We start from the raw sequence: 27,344 nt of genomic DNA on the forward strand, positions 1-27,344 counted from the left end.
TTGATTATGTCATTCGGGTTGACATATGCCCCAGCAGCTTTCATGGATTTGATGAACCGAGTGTTCAGGCCCTATTTGGACTTATTCGTGATAGTTTTCATTGATGATATATTGATATATTCCCACAGCCAGGAGGAGCACGAGCAGCACCTTAGAATGGTTCTTCAGACTCTGAGGGATAGTCAATTATATGCCAAGTTCTCCAAGTGTGAGTTCTGGCTGAGTTTAGTTGCATTTCTGGGTCATATTATATCAGCGGAGGGTATTCAGGTGGACCCAAATAATATTGAGGCAGTCAACCTAGACCAGCATCAGCTAGAGAGATTCGGAGTTTATTGGGGTTGGCAGGCTACTGCCGACGATTCGTAGAGGGATTTTCATCTATTGCAGCCCCAATGACCAGATTGACCCAGAAGGGTGCCCCGTTCAGATGGTCGGATGAGTGTGAGGCGAGCTTTCAGAAGCTCAAGACAGCTCTGACTACGGCGCCGGTGTTGGTTTTGCCCACAGGTTCAGGGCCTTACACAGTCTATTGTGATGCTTCCCGTGTTGGGCTTGGAGCAGTGTTGATGCAGGATGGCAAAGTCATTACCTATGCTTCGAGGCAGTTGAAGATTCATGAGAAGAACTATCCGGTTCATGATTTGGAGTTGGCAGCCATAGTTCACGCATTGAAGATTTGGAGGCATTATCTGTATGGCGTGGCATGTGAGGTGTTCACGGACCACAAGAGTCTTCAGTACTTGTTCAAGCAAAATGAGTTGAATTTGAGGCAGAGGAGGTAGTTGGAGTATCGCCCACCGGGGTAGATACATGAACAGGTAAGGCAAGAAACTCCCGGGGCGTACCTAAATAATGAGTAAAATACGAGGACACATAAGAAAAGGTGGAACCAGGATCAAATAACACAGAGGCATCTCTGTGGCAGACTGAAATAATACCTGAAATGACAGCATCGGAGGCAATGGCATCGGATCTGCCTGGCATAGCATAAAAATGGGCCTGGCCGCTACCTGATCGACCTCCCCCTCTGGGGCGACCCCTGGCTGCCTGACCTCCACCCTAGCTGGCTGGGCGGGTGGTGAACTAACTGGAGCAGATGTCGAGGGCTGACCCCTCTGCTGGGACGAACTAGCAACACGACGAGGACAATGCCTCCACACATGCCCAAACTCTCCATACTCAAAACAACTCCCAGGTGCTGGAGAAGGGGACTGGAGGGAACCCCTCGCACCGGAGTGACTAGCTGATGCACTCGGCACAGAAGAACCCTGAGCTGACGGGGCACGAGATGAACTCTAAGCTGGGAGGGCGCTGAGTGAAGGCTGGCCTTGCTGAGACCCATGATAACCACGACCTGAAGATGCCCCGCGATACTCTGGACGGGCTGACTGAGCAGGCCTAAAAGAACGACCTCTACCATGCTGGAACTAGCCCCTCGAAGGAGCACCATTGTAACTGCCCTATCCTCGAGGCCTCTTGGCCTCCCTCTCCTCTCGGTCCTGACGGCGAACCGTCTCAATCTCGCGAGCGATATCAACCACCTCCTCGAACGTAGCACCCAACACTCTCTCTTTGGTCATAAGAATGCGAAGATGGTAGTTAAGGCCATCAACAAATCTCCTGATCCACTCACGATCAGTCGGAACCATCCAAACGGCATGATGAGCCAACTCAGAAAACCTCGACTCGTACTGTGACACAGTCATATCCCCCTGTCTCAACCACTCGAACTATCTATGCAGCTCCTCTCTGCGGGACTGCGGTACATACTTTTCCAAGAAGAGGGTGGAGAACTACTGCCAAGAAAGGGGCGCTGCACCAACCGGCCTACGCCGCTCATACGCCTCCCACCAAGTGAAGGCAGCCCCAGAAAACTGAAAGTTGGTAAATGCCACACCACTAGACTCAAGAATCCCGGCTGTACGGAGCATCCGCTGATATTTATCCAGAAAACCCTGGGCATCCTCGCCCTCAGCACCACTGAATGACGGAGGCTGGAGTCTACCAAACCTCTCAAGACAACGCTGCTCATCATCCGGCATAACTGGTACCATGAACTCCTGAGCTAGTGCAACCGGCTGGGCTGGAGGTGCCTCCGGTGTCTGTAGTCCCTGCACTACCTGCTCAGGTGTGCGAGCAGCGGGGGTCTGATTGCCTCCCCCGGCCTGTTAAGTAGCTGCTGCTGTGGTGGGCTAAAACTGCCTGAGCCAGGCCAGTGCAAACTATCAAGATCTGTGCCAAGGCCTCATGTAGACCCGGGATCACGATGGGCACAACTGGTGCCTGAACTGGTGTTGCTGGAGCCTGATCCGGAGCAGGGGTAGCTGGTGGATCAACAGGTTCTGCCCTCGCCGCTCTGCCTCTACCACGACCACGACCGCGCCCACGGCCTCTGGTGGCCTCAGTGGGTGGCACTGGTGGTCGTCCACCTCATTCGGTAGCTCGCGTCCTCACCATCTGTGAGAGAATAAAATAACAGAAATTTATTTCTCGGATCAACAAGTTCGCACGACAAGAATTTCAAGAATATGAAGTTTTTCCTAAAGGTTCTGCAGCCTCTCGAGGATAAATACAGACGTCTCCGTACCGATCCGCGAGACTCTACTAAGCCTGCTCATGACTCGTGAGACCTAGTAACCTAGGCTCTGATACCAACTTATCACGACCCTAACCCCGAACCCGGTTGTGATGGCGCCTCTCGTGAAGACAAGGCCAGCCAGACCAATACAACACACCTCTTTAAGTAGTTAATTACCATAAAACAGTTTTAAAGCATGATTTATAGCAATAAATTCGCGGAAACACAGATAATAATAGTAGAACCATCCCGACACAGTCCAAACCGGGGTGTCACAAGTCATGAGCAACTAATGATCCTGATACGAGTCTACTAAATAGAAGCTCGATACAATAGTTTGAAGAACATAAAAATGATAAGATAAGGGAGGCACGGGGGCTGCGGACACCAACAACTACCTCGTAGTCTCCGAAACACCGCCTGGACTGGGAGGATCAACACTCAGGAGCGGAATCTGCTATGCCTTAATCTGCACACACGGTGAGTACTCTGACCCAGTGAGTAATAATCATAAATAATGGCTGAAAGCAAGAAAACACGTAAAAGCACAAAGCATTCTATACCAAAGCAGTAAAATCACTTAGAGCAGTAAATCAGTGAAGAAATCAAGTAAAAATAGGTAATTTGGCAGGTAAATAACAAATAGAAATCCGCCCCTCGGGCACAGTATCAATCTCTCGGAACAGTATCAGCCCCTCGGGCTCACTTTCTAAACAATATCAACCCCTCGGGCTCACTCTCAGATCACAATGGGTACCCGCGCTCACTGTGGGTGTGCAGACTCTAGATGGGCCCCTTACGGCCCAAGCGCTATATCAAGCCACCTTGTGGCATCAACTCTCGGCTCTCGGCCTCACATTACTCAAGCCACCTCGTGGCGTATAAATGTATCTCAGGCCCTCGGCCTCATATCACTCAGTATATCCTCACATCTGGCCCTTGGCCGCATGCAGTCCAAAAAATCATCACAAGCCCCTCGGGCATTAGTAAAACAGTAGTTCTCAGCCCAAAACATCATTTAGAAATATCATTTGAGTCTCAAAACTGAGTAAAAGTGGCTGAGTTGTAAAACAGTGGAAAACAGCAGAACTGAGTTCAAGTAATAAGTCAATACAGTGAGGAGACAGTGATACAAATTCTCGAAGGGTTCAAATAGTTGGCACGAAGCCCAAATATGGCAATCAACCCAAATCATGATGATAACAAATAAGTTTCAGTCAAATACGCGGTAAAATCATCAATCGGGACGGACCAAGTCACAGTCCCCAGTAGTATACGACCCCACGCTCATCATCAAGCGCGTGTCTCACCTCAATATAGCACTACGATTTGCAAATCCGTGGTTTCAAACCCTCAGGACATCATTTACAATCATTACTCACCTCGAACCGGCTAAAACTCTAGCTCGCGACGCCTTTGCCCTTCAAATCGGCCTCCACGCGCGTCGAATCTATCCAAAATCAGAACGAATACGTCACAATATTCTAAGGGAACAAAGCCCAAGCGAAAATAATCGAAAAATATCAAAAATCCCGAAATTAGCAAAACCCGAGCCCCGGGCCCACTTCTCGAAACTCATAAATTTTTACATCAACGGGTTCCTTATCACTCCACGAGTCTATGCATATAAAGAACACCAAAATCGGAGTCCAAATGACCCCTCGAATCCCAAATTAAAAATCCAAAATTCCAAGCCCTAGTTCTTCCATTTTTCTTCAAGTTTCCATGAATTTCTAGATAGATTTCACAATAAAATCACGGTTTAGGTTAAAAAATCTTACCTCCAATCGATTCTCCCTGAATCCCTCTTGAATCTCCCTAAAAAAGCTCTCAAAATGATTGACTATGGAGGAAAAATGACTCAAAATCGCGGATAAAATAACTTATAAACTTTCTGCCCAGTTCTGATCTTCCTTCATCGCGTTCGCGACCTCAGCTTCGTGTTCGCGAAGCACACCTTTTAATTTCCCAAAAATCAACCCTATGCGAACGCGACCTACTCTCTGCGAACGCGATGCACCAGCCTTATACACCTACACGAACGTGGTTCCACATACGCGAACGCGAAGAACAACTGCTCCAAGACCTAAATCCTTATACGCGAACGCGAACGACCTCCTGCGAACGCGAAGCATCAGCTCCCAGCCTTCCGCGAATGCGAGCCCTCGAACGCGAACGTGAAGTCTAAACTCTGGCCATCCCAAGATCCTTCTACGCGAACGCGACATACCCCTCGCGATCGCGGAAGCTTAAATGTTTGCAACACCTGAACTGAAAATCTGCAACTTTTCAACTTAGAAAATGGTCCGATTGACCACCCGAAGCTCACCCGAGGCCTCCGGGACCTCAACTAAAAGTACCAACACATCCTAAAACCCCATTCAAACTTTCTCCAATCATCAAAACACGTCAAAAAACATCAAATCCACCAATTCACATCGAATTCAAGCTTAAATTTTCTAAAAACTTCCGAAACATGCTTTTGATCAAAAACCCAACCAAACCACGTCTGAATGACCTAAAATTTTGCACACACATCCCAAATGACATAATGGAGCTACAGCAACTCTCGGAATTCTATTCCGACCCTCGAATCAAAATCTCACCTATCAATCGGAATTCGCCAAAATACTAACTTCGCAAATTCAAGCCTAATTCTACATCGGACCTCCAAAACCAATTCCGATCACACTCCTAAGTCATAAATCACCTCCCGAAGCTAACCAAACCATCGGAACTCACATCCGAGCCCTCTAACACATAAGTCAACATCCGGTTGACTTTTCCAACTTAAACCTTCTTAAAAGAGACTAAGTGTCTCATTTCTTACCAAATCCACTTCGAACGCAAACTAATCAACTTGATCACATAAAACACGGATAACGAAGCATAAAGAAGCAGAAATGGGGGAAACGGAGCGGTAACTCATGAGACGACTGGCCGGGTCGTCACAACGACCTACCTATAGATGTTTTACCCCTTCATCTTTGGCATCCTTTCACATCATTAATGACCCTTACTCGCCTTGCGGTAATCCTTCTATTCCAAGGATAACAAAATTCCTTACTCGCAATGGTGACACTTAGTGTAACTGGTACATACAGTCCCTTAAGCTTTACTTTGCTCACATTGTTTGCTTTAGGGAAGCGTCTTCCTAAATGACAATACTCTGAATTTCTCATGAGTCTTCTTCTGTTGTCCATTCTAATATCGCCGGAATGCAATCTTAAATTCTCATGATGCTGACTATTATCAAATCACCCAGCCCCTAAATGTTTAGTTTATCTTGTTCACCAGCCCATACTGATTTTTATTACTCTTGGGTTTATCTCTCCCTTCTGGTAGTTGCGTTGGAGTCACGAACTTATTTCTCGAAACGAGGATATGACTTTATGGCCTATACTCTTTTGTTGTCTCAAGGCCTGGCTCCTCTCGTCTTTTCTTTCACTTGACTATATACTCCATAATACTTTCATCTTTTTTATCTACCGTTGTCATCCATGTATCACATTGTACTCATAATGCTTCATTAACTCTCTTCTTATTTTCCTGTTAACATTTCTGTCTATCACTTTATTCAGAAAACTGCAACAAACTATTCTTTTGCTTTTAACTCCCGTTTGCTACATCCATTGGCTCTTTGGATTGCCTAATATTCTCTCTCTACTGGGGACGAGACACACTAACATAGTATTTATCCCCTCCAGGCTTTCAGTGCTCATCTTCGTAGTACTCATATCTAGTTGTACTATTTTAGAGTGCACCATTTGGGAGCCATACTAAGATAATATGATAACAGTAAGGTCGGGAATCCAAACTAGAGCAAGAATTTAAGAAGTAAATACGGAAGCAATAACAATAAGAAATTGAACGACTAGAATTAAAGTGCAGAAAATAAAGGATATGGGAAAATTCAGGGAAAGAATTCCAAGAACTTCCAAGAACGCAAGTTCTATAACCTTGACAAGATCCAAGCAACAAAGTTTTGATTTATTGAAGAAATCAAATGCCTTTTAAGAACAAATCAAAAACAATAGATTCGGATCTTGACCGCTTTACGAGTTACTTGAGACAACAATTAATAACTAGTATTCAATGCCTTCTAAGAAATTCACCACAAAGGAATTAATGATATCACATAAAGAAGTTATCTTACTACCTTGAGCTATGAACTAGTAAAGGTTGAAAGATAAATCTCAAAGCAGAAATAACAAAGGTTCAAAAGAACTCTCAAAGTATAATATTATTAATCAGTAATGAAGTACCACAATGAATGAAAAGAACTACTATTTATAGGAGTAAAAAGTCCTTAAAACTAGGTAGGGTGGCTGCCAAGGCAAACCCTAACTTGGAAGCTAAGCTAAATACTAGAAAACCTAATAAAATAGAGAAAAACCCAGTTTATGCCCATTAATTCTAAACTATTTACCCTTTAATGCCCAACCCAAACTATTTACTACTCCTACCAATGGGGCCCAAACTATTTACCCGACACCTTCTAACTTCCAAGTTCCAACTGTATACGCCTTCTTGTACTACTACAGGAGTATTACTTTTCATAAATACTCATCAATACAAGAAGAATATGGTCCTTGGCCAACAATTCTACGATCTGTCTTTTGTCCCACAGAATTGTGATTTCGTGTTCAAATGATTTGTTACCCTTTTCCGTTTGAAACATATGACCTAATTTCCCAAGGCCACTTAATATGAGGGAGTAATATTTTAAGACGAGATCTATAGTCTTCTCCAAAATTAGTCTTGATCGATTTATGCTAACTTTTAGTTTGTTTACACCTTGATTGTTCTTTCCCTATCTCTTGCTCTTGCCTTGGCCTTTGAATTTAAAATTTTATTTTGAAGATTTCTTGTTTGATTCAAAGTGGGTGTTGTTAAATATTTCTTGTAGTACCTTCTAGAAGTTCATACTGAAATTTGATAGCATTTGGAGCTGATTTGAGGTGATTGAGATCGAAATTTTCAGTTGAAAATCGAAGAACACAGCTGCAGTATACCGCTACAGTATAAAATATGTTGTAGGAGTATATAGTTATACTGCAATAGTATACTATTATAATTTACAATATACTGCAATGGTATGTTGTAATAATTGAAAAAGAACACAGTTACCTAACTGTATACCTACAATATACAATATATTATAGGAATATATAGTTATACTACAACAATATACTATTATAGTATACAATATATTGTTATACTATACTGTAATAATATGCAATATACTGTAACAATATGATGTAATAGTATATAATATACTATAATAGTGTACTTATTAAACGTAAATTCACTTGTCTTTTTCCTTTTAATTTGCTTTAAGCTTTTACCCAGCGTGAGGGGTAAATTGAAAATGCAAAATAAAATAAAATATTATAGTATGATACATAATGTAACGGTATACTCTTACAATTAGATCCTTTTAGATTTTTTTGAAATTTTTACTAACAACTGATATTATTTCAGTTTAGTAATTGAATTAATTTTTTTTTAACTCTTTACGAACAATTGTATATCCTGTTGGTATAGCTATATACGATACTGGTATCATATGTTAGTTAATATTTTTTGGTTATATTAGTTACATTTAATTGGTACACAATTTGATTTTTCTATAGTAATAGTATTAAAAAAAGAATATTAAAAAAATAGTGAAAACAGCAAATGAAATTAGATTATGAAGAGAAAAAGAATATAAAAAAAGAAGTTAAATGAAATTAGAAAAGGAAAACAGAAAAAAATAAGAAGAAACCGAGAAAAAAGAAAAAAAGAAAAAAAAGCATAGAAATAAAAAAGAATTGGAGAATAAAGAAAAAATTCCCCACAGAAATTACTATGGGTAGGAAATATAATTAATTTATGGGTAGAAAAAAAATGGGTAGACAAGGGTAAATAGTTTTGTTTTTGTGGGTAACTGTGTCAAAACCCCAATAAAATAAGAGGGTGGGCGGCCAAATCCCTTTGGGGCAGATTTGGGCCTTAAAACTACTAGTTTGGGCCATTGGTTTGGACTCCAATTGGGCTCTTTTTGAAACACCTCCTTTTGGACCTCTTTTAAGCTCATTTTAATCTCTTCTAGATGCCCTTTTGGTGGACTTCAAGGGCTAATGTTGGGACCCAATCTTCCTCTTCTTTGGACTTCAATTTGGGCCACTAAATAATTGTAAAACTTGGACAATTCATCTCCTTTAGGCTTGAGCTCTTCCTCTACAATTAAAAGCTTCTTTATTTGTCATTAAAGTCCAGCAACCTTAGTGTGCAATTCTTTAGCCTGAGATCTTGTAAATGTCCTCCTTGGAGCTTCCAAAACCCTATCATTGTCCTTGATGCTATCACATAAAGCGTATTACATCATGAACTGTTACATCTCGCGTTTTCGTACGTTAAAGTTTAACCTTCACTTAATCGACGTAGGCTCAGGAATGAGATTATTTTGAGGTTACACGCATTAGTGTTCACTCGATTAGTGTTTATCATAGTAAATTCAAGGGGTCTAACTAGTTCATAGTTAGTTGAGTCTTTCTCTATTTTAAACCCTAATCTTCTATCTTTTGGTATCATAGCAGAGGTTTTGGATTGTTTTATCGATCCTCGGGTCTTTGTTTTGAAATTTGATTATCAACAAATCAGAAAATTAAAAATAAAATTCAAATATAGTAATTGTTACTGTTCATCCGTTGTTTGGGTTTCAGAAATAGAAAATAGTATTTCCTTGTTCTTCTTTGTTTGTTTCCAAAATAAAAAATTCAAAAATTTGCTCCATCTCCGTCGATTTTGATTCTGAAACTTCTGACTTACTGCAATGTTCAGACAAGAAAAGGAAAGTGACAGACGATACAAACAAGGAAATAGGGTATAGCTGAAGTGGGAGAATTGGGTTGTCTTACTGGGCTTCACGTATTGGGCTTTCAGAAGAAGAGTATTGGGCCTTGGGGTCTTTATTCAATTAGTCCAATTAATAGTTGGGTCAGTTAGTTAAATAACAGATTTAGTAGAGTAGTTGGTATCTTTTGGCAAATAACAGAATCCTAACCACTTTCTCTCTCTATCTCTTATCCTATCTTCTTCTTCTTCTTCTTCTTCTTCTTCTTCTTCTTCTTCTTCTTCTTCCTTCTAAACTCCAATTCTATTTCTTTTGAGCTCATTCATGTCAGTTGAAATATAGATTGTAATCGTTGAATTGTTGATCAATAAAGCTCAGTTCCTTTTCGAATTTCATTTCTCAATTAAGTACACTACAAATTGGTACCAGAGCATTTCCTGGCTACAACGACAGTTCCAGAAACTCGTTCGAAGTCTAATGAAGATTACGTGAAGAAATTAGATAATCAGTTACAAAATTACATGGCAGAGACAAATAAAAAATTGGAATCGCATGATTCTAAGATCGATGATGTGGGAAGAAAGCTGGATGTAATGATGGACAAGCTCTTCACAAGCAATGATGGCATCTTGGGGAGTGCTCCAGTCGAAGTCAATCACATCGAGGGTTCCAGTAGTCGATCCAGGATTGCGGAGCAGAAGGAGTACTCTATTGGTAGAAGGCAAGGAAATAACCATGGGCATAGGTTTGAAATTCCTTATTCCGAATAAGGTGATTTCAGATCTTGGCTCCGCAAGTGTGAAAGATACTTTCACTTTAATCAGATAATTGATCCTCAGGAGAAGTTGGAAGCTGTTGTCCTTCATCTCAACGGGAGAGCTGGATCCTGGTACTTCTCTTATCATCTGAGCAGAGGTAGTGTGAGGTGGCCTGAATTTGTAGAAGAAATCAATAAAAGATTTGAGGAGTCTAATAATAGCAATCTTAATCTCTTGGGAGAGTTCAAAAGAATTGAGCAGCAAGGGTCAGTGAATGATTACCTGGCAAGATTTGAAGATTTGAAGGCTTGGGTCTTGATTAAACATCCCATTATCCCTGAAGAATTCTTCCTTGGATTCTTTATTGAAGGACTTAAGGATGAAATCAGGCACACAGTCAAGATGCTTGATCCTTTTTCCTTGAGTCAAGCAGTGAAGAAAGCTAGACACAAAGAAAAGTTGTTAGAAGCAGTAGCTAAGAAGGGAAAAGTAAACATTACTAGGCAGTCAATACAGTACAACAATACTAATGGTCAATCAGGAGTGAGAACAACTGGGTTTCAACAGAAGGAAGGGGGATGTAACTCCTACAATGTGGGCAACAAATTGTTTGAGGCAAGAAGAGCAAGAGGTGAATGTTATAAGTGTGGGGAGAAGTATTTCCCTGGTCATCGGTGTAAGAATAAGCAGTTAAATGTGTTGTCTGGGTCTACTGAACAAGAAGGGGTAGAAATGAATGTTGATGAAGAAGGGATAGTGGAGGAGCCAAGTGAGGAGACAATAATAGATGAGGCCATAAGTCTCAATGCCTTATCTGGGACAGTCACCTCTACCACTATCAAATTGAAAGGAGTGTATGGTAAGCAAGTTATGGTGATACTAGCAGATAGTGGTAGCACCCATAGTTTTGTAGCAAGTGAAACTGCAAAACAATTGGGGTGTGTGTTTCAAGTAGATGCTCCAATGACAGTTACAGCTGCCAATGGGAGTAACTTGATGAGTTATCACTCTTGCCCTCAGTTCAAATGGAAAATGCAAGGCATTGTGTTTGAGCACAAACTAAGAATGTTAGACATTGGGGGATATGATATGGTTTTAGGAGTGGATTGGATGAGAAAGCACAATCCTATATTGTTTGATTTTATTGGATATAGACTACAGGTCAGTCTGAAGGGAAAGAGAGTAGAACTAAAAGGTTTTTCTGAAGAGGGTAGCTTACAGAGTATGTCAGCTACAGGGGTGAAGCAGCTACTCAAGAAGGGCCAACTGTTATGGGCTCATCTCTTCACAATTACTACTCAGTCTACTACAGAAGGAAGAGGCATACCTGAACAAATTATAAGGCTGCTGACTGAATTTCCAGGAGTTTTTGCTGAGCCAAAGTCTCTGCCACCACAGAGGAGTCATGATCACTTCATTCCTCTCAAATCAGATGCAGCTCCAATTAGCATTAGGCCCTACAGGTATAACCATTTTCAAAATAATGAGATAGAAAAACAAGTGACTGACATGCTTAATAGCGGTACCATTCAGCCTAGTCACTCTCCCTTCTCCTCACCAGTGTTATTGGTTAAAAAAAAGGATGGTAGTTGGAGGTTTTGTATAGATTACAAAGAATTAAACAAAATGAGTGTGAAAGACAAATTTCCTATGCCTCTAGTAGACGATCTCATGGATGAATTAAATGGTTCATGCATTTATTCAAAGATTGATTTGAGGGCTGGTTATCACCAGATTAGAATGAAGGAATCTGACATATACAAGACTGCATTTAGGATTCACTTGGGACATTATGAGTTCAAGGTTATGCCATTTGGGTTAACTAATGCACCTGCTACCTTTCAAAGTTTAATGAATCATGTATTCATGCCTTTCCTTAGGAAATTTGTGCTGGTATTCTTTGATGATATATTGGTGTACAGTCCTTCAGTGGAGAGTCATGTGATGCATCTTAGGCAGGTATTAGAGGTGCTACACAAAGAGCAACTGTATGCTAAGTTGTCTAAATGTGCTTTTGGTCAAAGTCAAGTGGAGTATTTGGGGCATATTATTTCAGGCCAGGGGTAGCTACTGACCCTGCTAAGATTGAGGCCATGATTAATTGGCTTGTTCCCAGATCTGTTAAGGATCTTAGAGGGTGTTTGGGTCTCACCGGTTACTACAGGTGATTTGTCAAGTCTTGTGGAATTATCAGCAGAAGAAGAACTCATTTTAGTGGTCTGAGGAAGCTGAAACAACCTTCAATCAGCTAAAAACAACCATGTCTTCAGCTCCTGTTTTAGCCTTGGCTGACTTTACTAAGCCATTTATTGTAGAAACTGATGCTTGCTCTACAGGGATGTGGGCTGTTTTAATGCAAGAAGGTCGACCCATAACTTATTTAAGCAAGGTTTTTCAGTACAGAACATGGGACTATCAACTTATGAGAAAGAATATATGGCAGTTTTAACTGCAGTGGAGAAATAGAGACACTATTTACAAGGGGGTCATTTTATTGTAAGGACAGATCATCAAAGCCTCAAGTACTTGCTAGAACAAAAGATTACCACAACTTTACAACAAAAGGGATTGACTAAGCTTCTAGGCCTTGACTATGAGGTACAATATAAGAAAGGCACTGAAAACAGGGTAGCTGATGCCTTGTCAAGAAGACAGGATCAGGAGTCCACCTTACTGGCAATCTCTACTGTTCAACCTACTTGGTTACAAGAGATTAGTCTCAGCTATGAAGAGGATCCTATTGCTTTATCATTGTTGGGTGAACTAGCTGCCTCTTCAGGCAGTGATTCAGATTATTCATTACAACAAATTATAAACACAAAATCTATGTGGGAAGAGGAAACAATAAAAGGAGTAAGATTTTAGAAGCAATGCATCAATCCCCTCTTGGTGGTCATTCTGGGCAGCATGGTACTTGTAGGAGGGTGCAGCTGATTTTCTATTGGCCTAACATGAAATCAGAGATCTTTATATGGGTGAGTGAATGTGATACTTGTCAGAGGATCAAGTCTGAAATTGTGCACATCCAGGGTTATTACAACCCCTTCCTATTCCAGAACAGGTGTGGCAGGATATATCTATGGATTTTGTAGAAGGCTTACCTATCTCTACAGGAAAGAATGCTGTGCTAGTTGTGGTGGATAGGCTGTCCAAGTATGGACATTTCTTAGCCTTAAAACATCCATTTTCAGCACAGGAGGTGGCAGAACTATTCATGAAGGAGGTGTATAGGTTACATGGACTTCCGAGGTCTATTGTTTCAGACAGAGGATCTGTTTTCACTAGTCATTTTTGGCAGCACTTATTCAAAATAATGGGAACTAAGCTTAATATGAGCTCAGCCTATCACCCTCAGTCGGATGGACAGACTGAAAGACTCAATCGATGTTTAGGGACCTACTTGCGGGCTATGGTATTTGAGAATCCTAAACACTAGACTAGATGGCTACCACTGGCAGAGTGGTGGTATAACATTAATTTTCATAATTCTCTTAAAATCACTCCCTTTGAAGCCCTTTATGGTCACCCCCCAACTCAACTACCATTGGGAGCATTACCACATACACATCAAGGCCCGATTGGGTTAAATCTAACCCAACGACAACATATGCTACAAGCACTGCGTGACAACCTTGTGCAAGCACATGCACAGATGAAATTTTATGCAGATCGACTCCGTTCTGAACGAGTCTTGGAGGTAGGGGACCAGGTGTACCTCAAACTACAGCCCTATCGACAGTCATCTATCGAAGTGAGAAGAAATGTCAAGCTTTGTGCTCGATTCTTTGGTCCTTACAAGGTTTTGCAGAAGATTGGTGAAGTGGCTTACCGTTTAGATCTACCACCAGAATCACGCCTCCACCCAGTTTCATGTGTCCCACTCAAACGGCGTATTGGACCATCAATATGCCCTCAGCAGCATCCACCAGATTGTGACAGTGAAGGTCATGTTTTGATTCAGCCAGTTGCCATTTTACAGAGGCGTGTGATTAAGGAGAACAATGCCGTTGCAGTCAATTTTGGTTCAGTGGGCAAATTTGTGCAAAGAAGATGCGACTTGGGAGGATTGGGGCTACATTAAAAGCCATTTTCCGGCGTTTATCGCTCAACAACGACCTAGAGAGCAAGGTCTCTTTCGAAGGAGGAGGTATTGTAATGTTCAGACAAGAAAAGGAAAGTGATAGACGATACAAACAAGGAAATAGGGTATAGCTAAAGTGGGAGAATTGGGTTGTTTTACTGGGCTTCACGTATTGGGCTTTCGGAAGAAGAGTATTGGGCCTTGGGTCTTTATTCAATTAGTCCAATTAATAGTTGGGTCAGTTAGTTAAATAACACATCTAGTTGGTATCTTTTGGCAAATAACAGAACTTTCTCTCTCTATCTCTTCTCCTATCTTCTTCTTATTCTCCTTCCCTCTAAACTCCAATTGTATTTCTTTTGAGCTCATTCATGTCAGTTGAAATACATTGTAATCGTTGAATTGTTGATCAATAAAGCTCAGTTCCTTTTCGAATTTCATTTCTCAATTAAGTACATTACACTTACTTCATTACCTGAGATTGAATCACTGAGTTGAGCTGAATTTCGAAGTTTGGGTTGAGATTTGAACCCTAAACCGACGAGCAGTGCTACCAGATTTGGGGGTTTTGCTCTTAATAAAACAAAATTCGAGTTCGAATTCGATTGGGGTGTGTTCAAATCCTGTTGGTACAGCTTGATTGAGGTGAAAATCTGAAGATTGAGATTGTTTGAAGCTGAATCGCTGGGGTTTTTGGTTCGAAATTTTGAACCGATTGTGCGAAGAAGAAGACGACCTAGGGTTCGTTGATTTCGTGAATGTTTGTTCAAATTAGTCACTGGGGTTTACTCGGATTGTTTAGTGGAAGTTGAATCCAAAGGTTGGGTTCGTTTGGTGAAGATTTGGACAAGATTGGATTGAAAATTTCTTGAATCAGCCGAAGAACTTACTGCTGTGTTCTTCAAATTCTGGGATTGAGTTCTAGCCTACGCGACGTCCCTACACATCGATGCATAGCTGATTTCTCTTCATTGAGATTGCACAGTTTTGATTTCTGAGTATTAAAACTTAGCTCGACTTCTGAATTCAAAGCTGAAACTTCATCGCTATTCTTTGGAATTGATTAAGTTGAGTTCATAAGTCAACTCGAGCTTCTTGTTGATTATTGCTTGAGTTTGAAATCTTAGCCGAGCTCGAAGAACTTCGCGGACTGATTCGACTGGATTCGAGCAGCTGAGATACCGTCGCAATGAATCAGGTTCGATTCCTTGAGTTCAAACTGAAATTTGTCTCTAAATTTGTAGTGAAATATGAGTTCGATCATGGACTGCTTTTTGAGGATATGTTGAAGAACTTGTGACTGCAGTTTAGGAATGTTGTCGAATTATTTTTTGTTAGTCGATAGTAGCTGTTGGCGACATGAAATTGGGATGCTCTTCTGAATTTGTATGAACTGAGTTTTATCATTGTTCCCCCTGTTTAGAACTGAAATGCGAGTTGCATTTTGATGGTTCTCTACTGCTGACGAAGTCCTAATTCATTGTTGCTGCATTAGAGTCGATTGGCATTTGACTTCTGAGTATTGAGCTGAAGTTTGTTATTGTGATTGAACTGCAAACTATCATAGCTGCCTGCTATCAAGTTCTTGTTTGGCTGCAAGTTTGAAAATTAGTTTCTGCAATTTTTAAACCCCTTGGTACACAGTAGAACCAGCCTAGAAATAACTTCAGGACCTACAGAAATTGAGCATGGTATTTGCAGCTGTTGAATACAATGTTTGCACCAGTCATTTGCTCGAAAATTGTGTTGAACTTGCCAACTGTTTTTTCACTGGTTGAGACTCATTCTTGAGCTTGAAGAATCAGTATTGCAGCTGAAGTTTGGTGTGGCTGTGAAAGGTTGTTTTACTGCAGTTTCTGTACAGTTTATGCACAGTTTTAGCTTGGAATCTGCGCTCTTTCTGCACTATTGAGCTGATGTTTCTGCACAAGTTTTAGCTCCAGTTTTTCTACAGATTGATACAAGCGCACCTGCAATTTTAGATGGATTTCTGCACTGCCAAAACTGCACTACTCAAGCTGCAATTTCTGCACTTTACAGTTAGTTCTGCACCAGTTAAAAAGCTCAGGTTTGGGCAGTTTGTGTGTGAGAGTTGCTTGGTCTATTCTTGAGAAGTCTGCATAGTTTAAGCTGGTGTTTGGCCATAGATCCCAAATTTATTTTGAAAAATTTGATTTGGGTGAAGTTTGGTTTGAAGATGAAAATGTGTTTGGACATACGTTTTCAAAAATTTTTCAACTATAATTTGGAAAAACATGTATATAATTCCCAAGTTTTGGGATTTTGGCCCAAAATCAGCTCAATAGCTGATTTTGGGATTTTGGCCAAAATGTGGGCAAAATTTATGGTCAAACATGAGTTTTGAAAATAAATCCCAAATTTATTTTGGCAAAACTCATGGCCAAACGGGGCCTAAGTCTACATCTGAATGGCTGCACCAGTTTGTGACTTTGTGTACAAGAAATCCGCCAGTACTGTGAACCTGCGCAATATTGCAAGTCTAACTATGATTACAGATTTGGCCATTCTTTGCAAATATGACCAATTTTACAAATGTGTCCTTTTTGGCGAATATGGCCAAAATTTGAAGTAGTGTCTACTTTTGTAGTTTCTTTTCATTTCTTTCTTTCCAATTTGTGGTAAACTTAAATCTCAACTAGATTAACTTGATATTAGTTCATAACTTCATATTGAGTTTATTTCTAGTTTCTTTGTGTGCTTTATTTTATTTCGTGCCATTTCTTTCCTGCTTTTCTCTTGTTTTTCGTTGTGAATTGTTTGGCTCAAGTCCGTTAGTTTTTAATTGTGCTTTCTTTGGTGTCGCATACATTCCATTCCGAACTGATACTTGATTACCTACTTGGATTGATTGGAGAACGTTGGTTATGAAGAGAACTTGTAGACACCCTTGTGTGGAAAAAGGCTTGAGTGGTGAGTTCAATTGAGCGAGGTCGCTTTTGACCTTTGAGTGAAAACACGAGTTTTGAGTGACATATATATCGAGTGATACACTAAGGGAGTGAATTGTGAGGTCCTATTTTTGACTAACCAACTTTCTTGCTTTAAGTTTTGTTTTGTAGGTACAAGGAGTCATAAGGGAGACATGGATGGTTATGTGTGTTCTTCTTATGAAACTAATTGTGCTTCTTCAAGTGTTGAAATCTTTTATGATGAAAGTGGGAGGAAGATAATTTGAGGCATTATGTAGCGAATTTAGAAGGCTATGAGGGTTGTTTGGTTGCTATAAGTACTCACTATGCGACCAAACTTTATTGCTTCTTCCTTTGTTGAATGGTTGGGATTGAGTTGTATAAATTTCGGGGTGAGTGGGTGGATAGAGGTGAGATGGTTACTACAACCAAAGGAGACTTTAAAGAAGTGGTTTGGTGTGATGTATACCCTATGAAGTATTGCCATATACGATTGGGAAAACCTTGGTTTCTTGATCATAATCTTCCAATTGATGTAAAGTGGAATAGGTATGTGGTTGATCTAAATGGAAAGGGGAATTCCTTCATTCCTAAATACTTTGAGGATAAGTTGTTGGCAAGGCAAGATATTGGAAGGGGAGTTTGGAGTGCAAATCAATTCACAAGCCCTCCTAGTCCAAGTGGAGATTATGATGCTTATACTATGCCAAGCCTAGTTGTGTCTGTTGATGCTTGTTACAATACACCTTACACTTATCCACCACCCCACTACCAACACCAAAACCCCCAACCACATTTCAACCGCCACAAGTACATCAACTACAACCTTATTAAACTTCACCACAACCTAGACTACCACCGAATTTAGCTTCACAACATATGCCTCAAGCACCACCAAAGAGAGACAATCTCCCTCCTCCACTACCCATACCATCTCAAGAGCCTCGAATGATTAGCAATCCACTTTTTCAACATGATCATGAGACCACATTGAATGAGTTGGACAATATCCAACAAGTTTCTAATGGAGAATATAAGAGGGATGAAGATATGTTGGTGAGGAAGGCTTTGTCTACTTCTATGGAGGAAGAAGGGGAATTTTACACAACAACATAATATCTTTTACACTAGATGTTTGATTTTGGATATAATGTGCACTTTGGTAGTTGATGGAGCAAGTTGGGACAATTTGGTGAGTGCTATCTTAGTGAAAGAGTTGAAGTTGGGAAGTTTCAATCATCCTAGACCTTGTAAGTTGCAATAGTTGAATGCTTGTGGCGAACTTAAGTGAACAAAGTCGTGAAGATTCCTTTCATGATTGGGATTACAAGGATGAAGTAATTTGTGGGGTTGTTCCATTACATGCTTGTCATATCATCCTTGGGCGACCTTGGTTGTATGATAGAGATGTTTTGCATCAAGGAAGGAAGAATCACTATTCTCTTAAGTGGAAAGGCAAGTTGGTGACACTTGAACCATTGGAACCAAGTCAAGTCTTGAAAGAGCAAATGAGTTTGAGAACATCCTTGAAAAATGCAAAGAGAAAAAGTAAGGATGAGAGACAAAAGAAAGCGAGAAGTGAGGGAGAGAAAAGTGACAACTCTAGCGTGGAAAAAGGAGAGAAAGTATGGAGTGAAGTGAGTGAGTTGTCACAGGAAAAGAGTGAAGAGCTTGACAAGAAAATGAGAGAAAAGAAATAGGAAAAACAAAAGAGAGTGAGGATTTTTCTTATTCTAATGCTACTAACTTTCTTCTTTCTCTAGCTGTTTTGTATCTTGTGTAGGGACTTTTGGAGAGGAGCCATCAAGTGACATTCAACCAACTTTGAAGAGCTCGAAAGAAGATCAATCTATCTTTCCAAGAGAACTTATGGAATTCATTGAAGGTAAAGAGAATATTTTAGAAGTGCTTCAAGGTAAAATAGCTTATCCTTCTATTCTTGATACTTTAGTTGATTGTGGTGACACTTTGAGTTTGAAAGATAGCTATGCTATTGATGAGTTTGATATTTCTTTATCTTGTGATGAGAAAAATAATTGTGACTTGCAGCTAGCTAAGAGTTCTTGTGGATTATTGATGATTCTAGTTCTTTGTTTAATGACTCTTTAGCTAGTGGTGATGTTGAGTCTTATGATAGCCCTCCTTTATGGGATGATGCATGTGGTGATTCTTTTGACTCCACTTTAACTTTGTTGGTAGAAAGTCTTGAACTTTATGAAGAAACGAGTCAAGAAGAATGTGTTGATGAATTTTTTGATTCTATTTCCATTCTTTTGGAAGAAAGATTCAATTTTTATGATGAAATGCTTGAGTTTCTACCCAAAGTGAAATGCTTGCAAAAATTCTACCCACCTAGCATGCCTAGTGTTGAGTTTCTGTTGGCTATTCACATACTTCAAGGCCTCATGATCGGAATAAAGCACAAATTCTCGAGGTAAAAGATAGTGACTCCAATGAGATAGAGCTCTGACGATGGCGTAGAACTCCTTGTCATAAGTAGAATACTTTAACTTGGCATCATTCAACTTCTCACTAAAATAAGCAATAGGTCTACCTTCTTGACCAAGAACAACTCCAATCCCAACTCCGGAAGCATCACATTCAACTTCAAAGATTACATCAAAGTTGGGCAAAGCAAGCATAGGTGCTTGAGTCATCTTTGTCTTAATCAATTCAAAACTCTTTTGCGCAACATCCATCCATTTAAACGAGTTTCCCTTCAAACACTCGGTAATAGGAGCAACAAGAGAGCTAAAATTCTTTATAAAATGCCGATAGAAAGAAATCATACCATGAAAGCTGCGAATCTCTGTTAAACTTTTTGGAATAGGCCAGCTAGCAATAGCTTCAATCTTTCCCGAGTCGGCATGAATTCCCTCACTAGAGACAATATAACTAAGAAAAGAACTTGCACTTCTTCAATTTGGCATAAAGTGTTTGCTCTCTTAAAACTTCAAAAATCTTCCTCAAGTGCTTCAAATGTTGTTGATCATCCTTGCTATAAATAAGTATATCATAAAAATAAACAACAAATTTTCCCATGTATGACTGAAAAATTTGGGTCATGAGCCTCATAAATGTGCTAGGAGCGTTAGATAGCCCAAATGGCATAACGAGCCATTGATACAATCCCTTGCCAGTCTTGAATGCAGTCTTCCATTCATCACCCTCTTTCATTGGAATTTGGTGGTAGCCACTCTTCAAATCAATTTTAGAAAATATCTTGGCCCCATGTAATTGATCAAAAGATCATCAAGCCTAGGAATAGGAAATCTATACTTGACGGTGATCTTGTTAATAGCACGACTATCAACACACATGCGCCAAGATCCATCTTTCTTAGGAACGAGCAAGGTAGGTACAACACAAGGACTTAAACTTTCCCTTATTAGTCCATGATCTAGTAGTTCCTTGACTTCTCGTTGAAGTTCCTCTTGCCGCGTTGGATTCATCCGATATGCTGCTTTATTAGAAAGTGGTGCGCCTGTAATTAAATCAATTTGATGTTGAATTGACCTCATTGGTGGTAAGGAAGAAGGTGTAGTATCAGAAACAACATCATGAAACTCATCCAATATTGCTTGAAGTCGTGGGTCGTTGACTCCTAATGACTCTTTCTTGGTGATAGATTCCACTTCCTTAGGTACTACAACAAGCACTTCCTCTCCTTCCTTCAAGTGTTCTTCTACCTTAGCTCTTGTAATGTATGTCTCCTTCATTTTAGGATTTGACTTCTTTAAATCTTCAGGGTTCATTGGGAGCAGTTTGATCTTCTTTCCATCCTTGACGAAAGAGCAAGTGTTCTTGAAGCCATCATGAATTGCCCTTCTGTCATATTCCCATGGTCTCCCAAGCAGTAAGTGGCTAGCATCCATAGGCATTACATCACACCAGACCTTATTTTGATAATTCTTGCCAATAGAGAAAGGAATAAGGCACCGTTATTAACCTGTACATTCCTTCCTTCATCCAGCCACCTCATGCGGTATGGCTTATGCAATGGCTCAGTCTCAAACCCCAATTTGATAACCATTTCTTCAGAAACTACATTGGTGCAACTTTCTGGATCAATGATGAGTGTACAAACCTTTCCCTTAGATGTGCAACGTGTATGAAAAATATTGTGTCGCAATCATGGTTTTTCCTTGCTAGAATATGAATGAAGAACTCGTTGGATCATAAGGTATTCTCCCTCATCTCCATATTCAGCTACTTCTTCCAAGTTTTCATCATGTGGCTCTTCATGATAATATTCTTCATCAGTCGCTCCTTCAAGGATGGTAAATGCCTTTTTGTTTGGACAATCAGCTTGTATATGCCCAAGTCCTCCACATTTATGGCATCTTTTTTTAAAGGCAAAATACATACTTTACCATCGACCTTGTACTCAAATCCCTCTTACACACTTGTTAAACACGGGAATAGTATTACACACCAAAACTTTTAAAAGTGTGTCAATTACACACCTCTGCCATGTGCCACACGCGTGTATTACACATAAAAGAGGCGCGTGAAAACTAAAAAATTCACCTGAAATTAAATTTTTATTTTATTTTTCCCTTTTTTTAACTATTTCCTTTTCAAATTAAAGAAAAAAAATATATAACATGTCTTCTTCCCCAACCACAAACCCCAGCGTTTCCTTTCCTCCCCCCCTCTTCCCCCCGATTCGTCTTCTTCCCCAACCCCCATCCTAGTTTTATCAACCCCTCATGTTTCGTCTCTCCAACCCCCATGACTAAGAAAAAAAAAAGAACATAGGAGCTATTGGGTCTTGTAAAAATCACCATTATTGACTTTTTGAAAAAGCTTGAAAATTTAGTCGGGTCTTGTTTATTTCGATTCCATGACCTAGAAATTAGTTTGAATTCGTGTGTTGAGTAAAAATTTACTTATGTTATTAATTTTGATAAAATTTAAAAAACACCATTAACAAGTTTGAAGCTTTGGTTTGAGCTTGAATTTAAAATTAGTATAAGGATTTGTGATGGATGTTGTTAAAACTTGTTAAAAATCGGCAAAGAATTGAATTTATAGTTAGGGAAGAAGGTTCTTGTGGTGGAAGGGTTGGTGGTAGTATGGTGGTGGTAGAGAAGATGATGGGGTTGGGAAGATGAGGAGGGGGAGGGGGGTTTCTTTTCTGTATTTTTTTTCTTTGGTAAGATGAGAAGAGGGGGTTTTAGGGTGGGGGGAGGGGGGCAGAGGTTTTTTTTTCTCGATTTGACACGTGTCAGATGTTGATTGGCACGTGTAAGAGCAATCTTTAAGCAGATGTGGTCAAACACCGAAGTGGTGTGTAATTGATACACTTTTAAAAGTTTTGGTGTGTAATATTATTCCCGTGTTTAACAAGTGTGTAAGAGGGATTTGGGGACAAGGTCGATGGGTAAAGTATGTATTTTGCCTTTTTTAAAAATAGCTTCTGAAGTCATAGGCTTCCCTTCAACTTTTTGGACACTTGGTTTTGTTGTAGATGATTGTGGCTTTGTAGAGCTCAAACTAGCACTCCATCGTGTTAGGCTTTTTTATGGTAGTTGATGAAAACGTGGCTTTGGCTTCCTTCTGTTGGTCTCTACGACCTTGGCTAGTTTGACAACATCTCCAAAGGTCCAATGGGGCTGCAATCGTATCACATTCGCAATAGGCTTATTTAATCCAGCCAAATATCGAGCAATAGGCGGGCTGGTTTTTCTTTAATGTCACTCTTGAGCCTAAGATATTCAAATTCTCTTGTGTACTCATCCACGGATAAAGCTCCTTGTCTAAAAGAATGAAACTTCAAGTAAGAATCTTCTTCATATGTCTTTTGCAAGAACTGTTTGCGCAATTCTCGTTTCATTCTCTCCCAAGTGCGAATTCGTGTTTTTCCTTCTAGCTCTCGCTCTTTTTTTAGGTTTTCCCACCATAGCGATGCATAACCTCTAAGTTTTATAGCAACAAGCTTGACCTTCTTCTCATCAGAATATTCTTTATGATCAAAAACACGCTCAATAGTGATAAGCCAATCAATAAATTCATCGCCTTGAGATTTGCCATCATACTCCGGAATTTCAAGCTTAATGTCATCACGTTGATAGCTCTCTCGATTATTTTTGTGTGGCCTTCTCTGAAATCTCCTTTTATCATGTTGATACTGAACTTCATCAGAGTCATACTCTTCACTACCTTGATTATCAGAATATTCCGAATATGAGTTTTTATCATAGTGAGCATGCTGCCTTGGTATTTTCATGCCTTGGTCAGCTATAACTTCTTCCGCTTGCTCAATATGTCCTGCTCTCCGCGGTTGAATTGGTGGATCTCGAAGGGGAAGACGTCGCGGTAGCACGGGTATGTTGTGTCTTGGTGGCGGTGGAGGTTGTAGGCGTTGTGGAAGATTTGGTGGCTGATCTTGAATCGCTAAGCCTTCAACCAATCTAGTCAGATTCTGCATTGATTTCCTTAAGTCATCTAGTTCCACTTTAAGCCATCTAGTTGCACGTTAATTTCTTCGTTGTCTCGTTCAAGGGCTGTAGTTCTTAATCTTTCTATCTCAAGTTGTTCATCAAGTGAAGAAGATCCCGAGCTTGTTATTATCAATCTGCTAAATATACTTAAAAACACAGATTCACAATCAAGCTATTTCGTTAAAGAGGACCAATACTCTTGAATAGTTTCCTCTATTTCTGTTATAGTAGAATGTAGACAACATGGGGGATGGGCTTTCCTGTTCACAATGACTTGTTACTCGAACATGAATACTTTTGCTACTCTTACATCATCTTCCCAACCGACAGTTCAGTTGTGATGATATTTAGTCATGCAGAACAACAATCTCAATGTGCATTGTGTAACTTATATCTAATATTTGCTTCTTTGGATCTGTAATGGACCCAATGAGATTATCATGTGAACTAAACAAACAGAGATTACAGTGACACTGCCACTCGGATGACCTTCCAAACACTAGTTTTATCCCCCTTCTTCTTGCATCATGTCTTTTGATGTTGAGGTAGCTTTTATGTCTTTCTTGTCTTTGCATTTGAGTTTACAAAGGCATCTTTATCCTAAATTCTAAAGCAGACAACGTTTTAGTCCCAGCCGCTTTTCTGCATTGCTTCATTTGATCAAAATACCTTCCAGTTGTGAGAAACTAATTCATCATCTGTATGAACCTTCTGTGGAAGAGACCAGAGATCGTCTCTTGTTAAGCTTTGTAATTCTAATTGTTGACAGACATTATGATGAGGAAATTACTTGCTTTCCAGGTGCTATAGTGTTGTTGCACCAGGAGATACTATTCATGTCATTGGTGAGTTTGACAGCGAAGGAAAATGTGAAATAAACCGCGAGAAGAATTTTCTCATTGTTCATCCAGATATTTTAGTCTCTGGAACAAGGGTATGTCTGTGCAATTATTTTTCAGTTGTTTGTTTCGATTACTCAACCTGTTGTCTTTCACTGTTCCAGCTTCTGCAAAGTCTTGCTTCCATCAGTTGTTTCTTCTTCTTTCTCCATTGTTCTTGAACATTGAGTACTCTGTTAGGTTGCTTCCAGTTTCAGTTGCTCAAGGCGAGCTGTGCTGGATGAGAGGTTAAAATCTGGCGAGTATTCAGCTGCAGCATTGATTGGCACATTATTGCATCAGATGTTTCAGGTTTTATGAAAGAAAATTTCTTGCTTTTCTATGGCCCATAGGCTACATTTTCCCATTCATAGCTTTAAAACTTTTCACTGCTATGCATGTACTATAAACTATGCCATTGAAAGTGACTGACGCTTTTGCCAGGCTGGACTGATCAGAGAGTCCCCTACACAAGAATTCTTGGAGGATTATGCAAGGATAGTGCTCCAGAAAAGTCTTGAGAGCCTATATGCATGTGGAGGTGAAAAACTTAAGTTTCTCCCAATTGCTACTTTGTGAAGTCGTAATTATTACGTTGGAATCTGGGAACATGCTTTCTTTGAAGTCCTGGAAAGATTTATCTCAACGACAAGTCTACGGTAAAGCACTTAAACTGTCCATTCCTTTCAATGCTGAAACTTCTGAAACTTGTGGTAATTGCAGTTGATGAAAATGATACTCACAAGACATTGATTGAGGCAATTCCAAAACTGCTGAATTGGTACGTTCCTTCCAATATTCAGAGGTGTAAAGTATAGAGACAATAGAGAAATCTCTCTTGTGTGTATTCAAGTAATAACAAGTATATATACAAGTATATAGAGCCTTAACTATGGAAAGAATAAAAAAGGAAATCCTATAAATCTGCTGTGAATCCCTATAATTATGCTAGCTATGTATATTACATAAGATTATGTCTACATTCAGCTTATGTCTACATTCATTATCTAACACTCCCCCTCAAGCTGGAGCATAGATATTGATCATGCCCAGCTTGTTACAAAGGTAATCAACTCGAATTCCATTCAACGCCTTTGTGAACAAATCAGCCGGTTGCTCTCCTGTCTTCACGTAGCCAGTGGAGATCAACTTCTCCTGAATCTTCTCACAAATAAAATGGCAGTCAACCTCAATATGCTTAGTTCTTTCATGATACACCGGTTTGACGCAATATGGAGGGCAGCTTGATTGTCACACCAGAGTTTTGCTGGTATTGGATGCTCTAACCCAATTTCAGTCAACATATGATGTATCCACATAATCTCACATGTAGACTGTGACATAGCTCTATACTCGGATTCTGCACTAGATCGAGATACAACACTTTGCTTCTTACTCCTCCATGATACCAAGTTTCCTCCAACAAAGACACAATAACCTGTAGTAGATCTTCTATCAATTTTCAATCCACCCCAGTCAGCATCTGCAAAACATTCAATACGAGTATGATTGTGATTGCTATATAATATGCCAAGTCCAGGAGCTCCTTTCAAGTAACACAAAATCTGTTCCAAAGCTGCCCAATATTTGACCGTTGGTGCAGACATAAACTGGCTAACAACACTTACCGCAAAAGCAATATCTGGACGAGTCACAGTAAGGTAGTTTAATTTCCCAACTAACCTCCTGTATCTCTCTGGATCGTCAAAAGGATCACCATCATCTTTCATAAGATGCACATTAGGAACCATTGGAGTACTGCAAGGTTTAGCTGCCAAATTTCCAGTTTCTGCAAGCAAGTCAAGAATGTACTTTCTCTGAGACAAAAGAATTCCCTTCTTGCTTCTATTTACTTCTACTCCAAAAAAGTATTTCAACTGGCCCAAGTCCTTTGTATGAAACCTAGTATGCAGAAAAGACTTGAGGGAAGAAATCCCAGCATAGTCACTTCCTGTGATAACAATATCATCAACATATACAACGAGGAGAATAGTGCCAGCTACTGATTTTCGATAGAAGACTGAGTGATCGCACTTACTCATTTTCAACCCAAACTCCTGAACTACCTCACTGAACTTGCCAAACCAAGCTTGTGGACTCTGCTTCAAGCCATACAAGGACTTCTTCAAATGACAGACTTTCCCATGCTCTCCCTGAGCAACAAAATCGGGTGGTTGCTCCATATACACTTCCTCCTGAAGATCACCATGAAGGAACGCATTCTTGATATCCAACTGATGTAAAGGCCAATTCTCGGACGCAGCTAGAGAAATAAATAAGCGGACAGAAGTGAGTTTGGCAACCGGGGAGAAGGTGTCAGAATAATCCACCCCATAAGTCTGAGCATACCCTTTCGCCACAAGTCTGGCCTTAAGTCTTGCCACAGAACCATCTGGATTAACTTTAACGGTAAAGACCCACTTGCATCCCACTGGTTTCTTTCCCTTTGGTAAATCTACCAAATCCCATGTGTGGTTGTCCTCTAAAGCATGTATTTCCTCAAGCATTGCATCAGACCATCCGGGATGATTCAAAGCCTCCTTCACTGTTTTGGGTACGGAGATGGAGTCTAGAGAAGCAATCACAGATCTAGACGTAGAGGATAAGTGGTCATAGGAAACAAAGTTAGCAACAGAATATGTCGATTTGCAAGTACGTGTACCTTTGAGAAGAGCAATAGGAAGATCAAGGTTATCTGGAGGATCAGGCAAAGAAGAATCAGATGATGCAGGAACTGGTGCGGGACATGTAGCATTTGTCTCTCGCCTCCGCGAATAAACTTGAACAATTGGAGGTCTTGCTGGAGCAGGTACTGAAGGCATAATAGTC

The 27,344-nt window shown here is 40.1% G+C and overlaps 2 protein-coding genes across 2 annotated transcripts in view; both read left to right on the plus strand.

Annotated features, from left to right (window-relative positions):
- The window catches only part of LOC109217743, a 44,634-nt gene extending 32,286 nt beyond the window's left edge, over nt 1–12,348 (plus strand). The window contains exons 3-5 of the mRNA XM_019382011.1: nt 9,852–10,143; nt 10,204–12,139; nt 12,205–12,348. Of these exons, the coding sequence (XP_019237556.1) occupies nt 9,852–10,143; nt 10,204–12,139; nt 12,205–12,348 (2,372 nt within the window). The remainder of the gene's footprint in view (nt 1–9,851; nt 10,144–10,203; nt 12,140–12,204) is intronic.
- Nucleotides 12,349–14,539: 2,191 nt separating this feature from the next.
- LOC109217744 (DNA replication ATP-dependent helicase/nuclease DNA2-like) lies at nt 14,540–25,285 on the plus strand (the record flags this gene model as incomplete). The annotated part of the gene is given in 5 exon segments (XM_019382012.1): nt 14,540–16,329; nt 24,439–24,571; nt 24,717–24,827; nt 24,960–25,056; nt 25,239–25,285. Coding segments are annotated over 5 exon segments (474 nt in total), but the record flags the coding sequence as incomplete, so codon positions are not given.
- Nucleotides 25,286–27,344: the final 2,059 nt, after the last annotated feature.

This window comes from Nicotiana attenuata, unplaced genomic scaffold (assembly GCF_001879085.1).
Source record: "Nicotiana attenuata strain UT unplaced genomic scaffold, NIATTr2, whole genome shotgun sequence".
NCBI classification, from domain to species: domain Eukaryota; kingdom Viridiplantae; phylum Streptophyta; class Magnoliopsida; order Solanales; family Solanaceae; genus Nicotiana; species Nicotiana attenuata.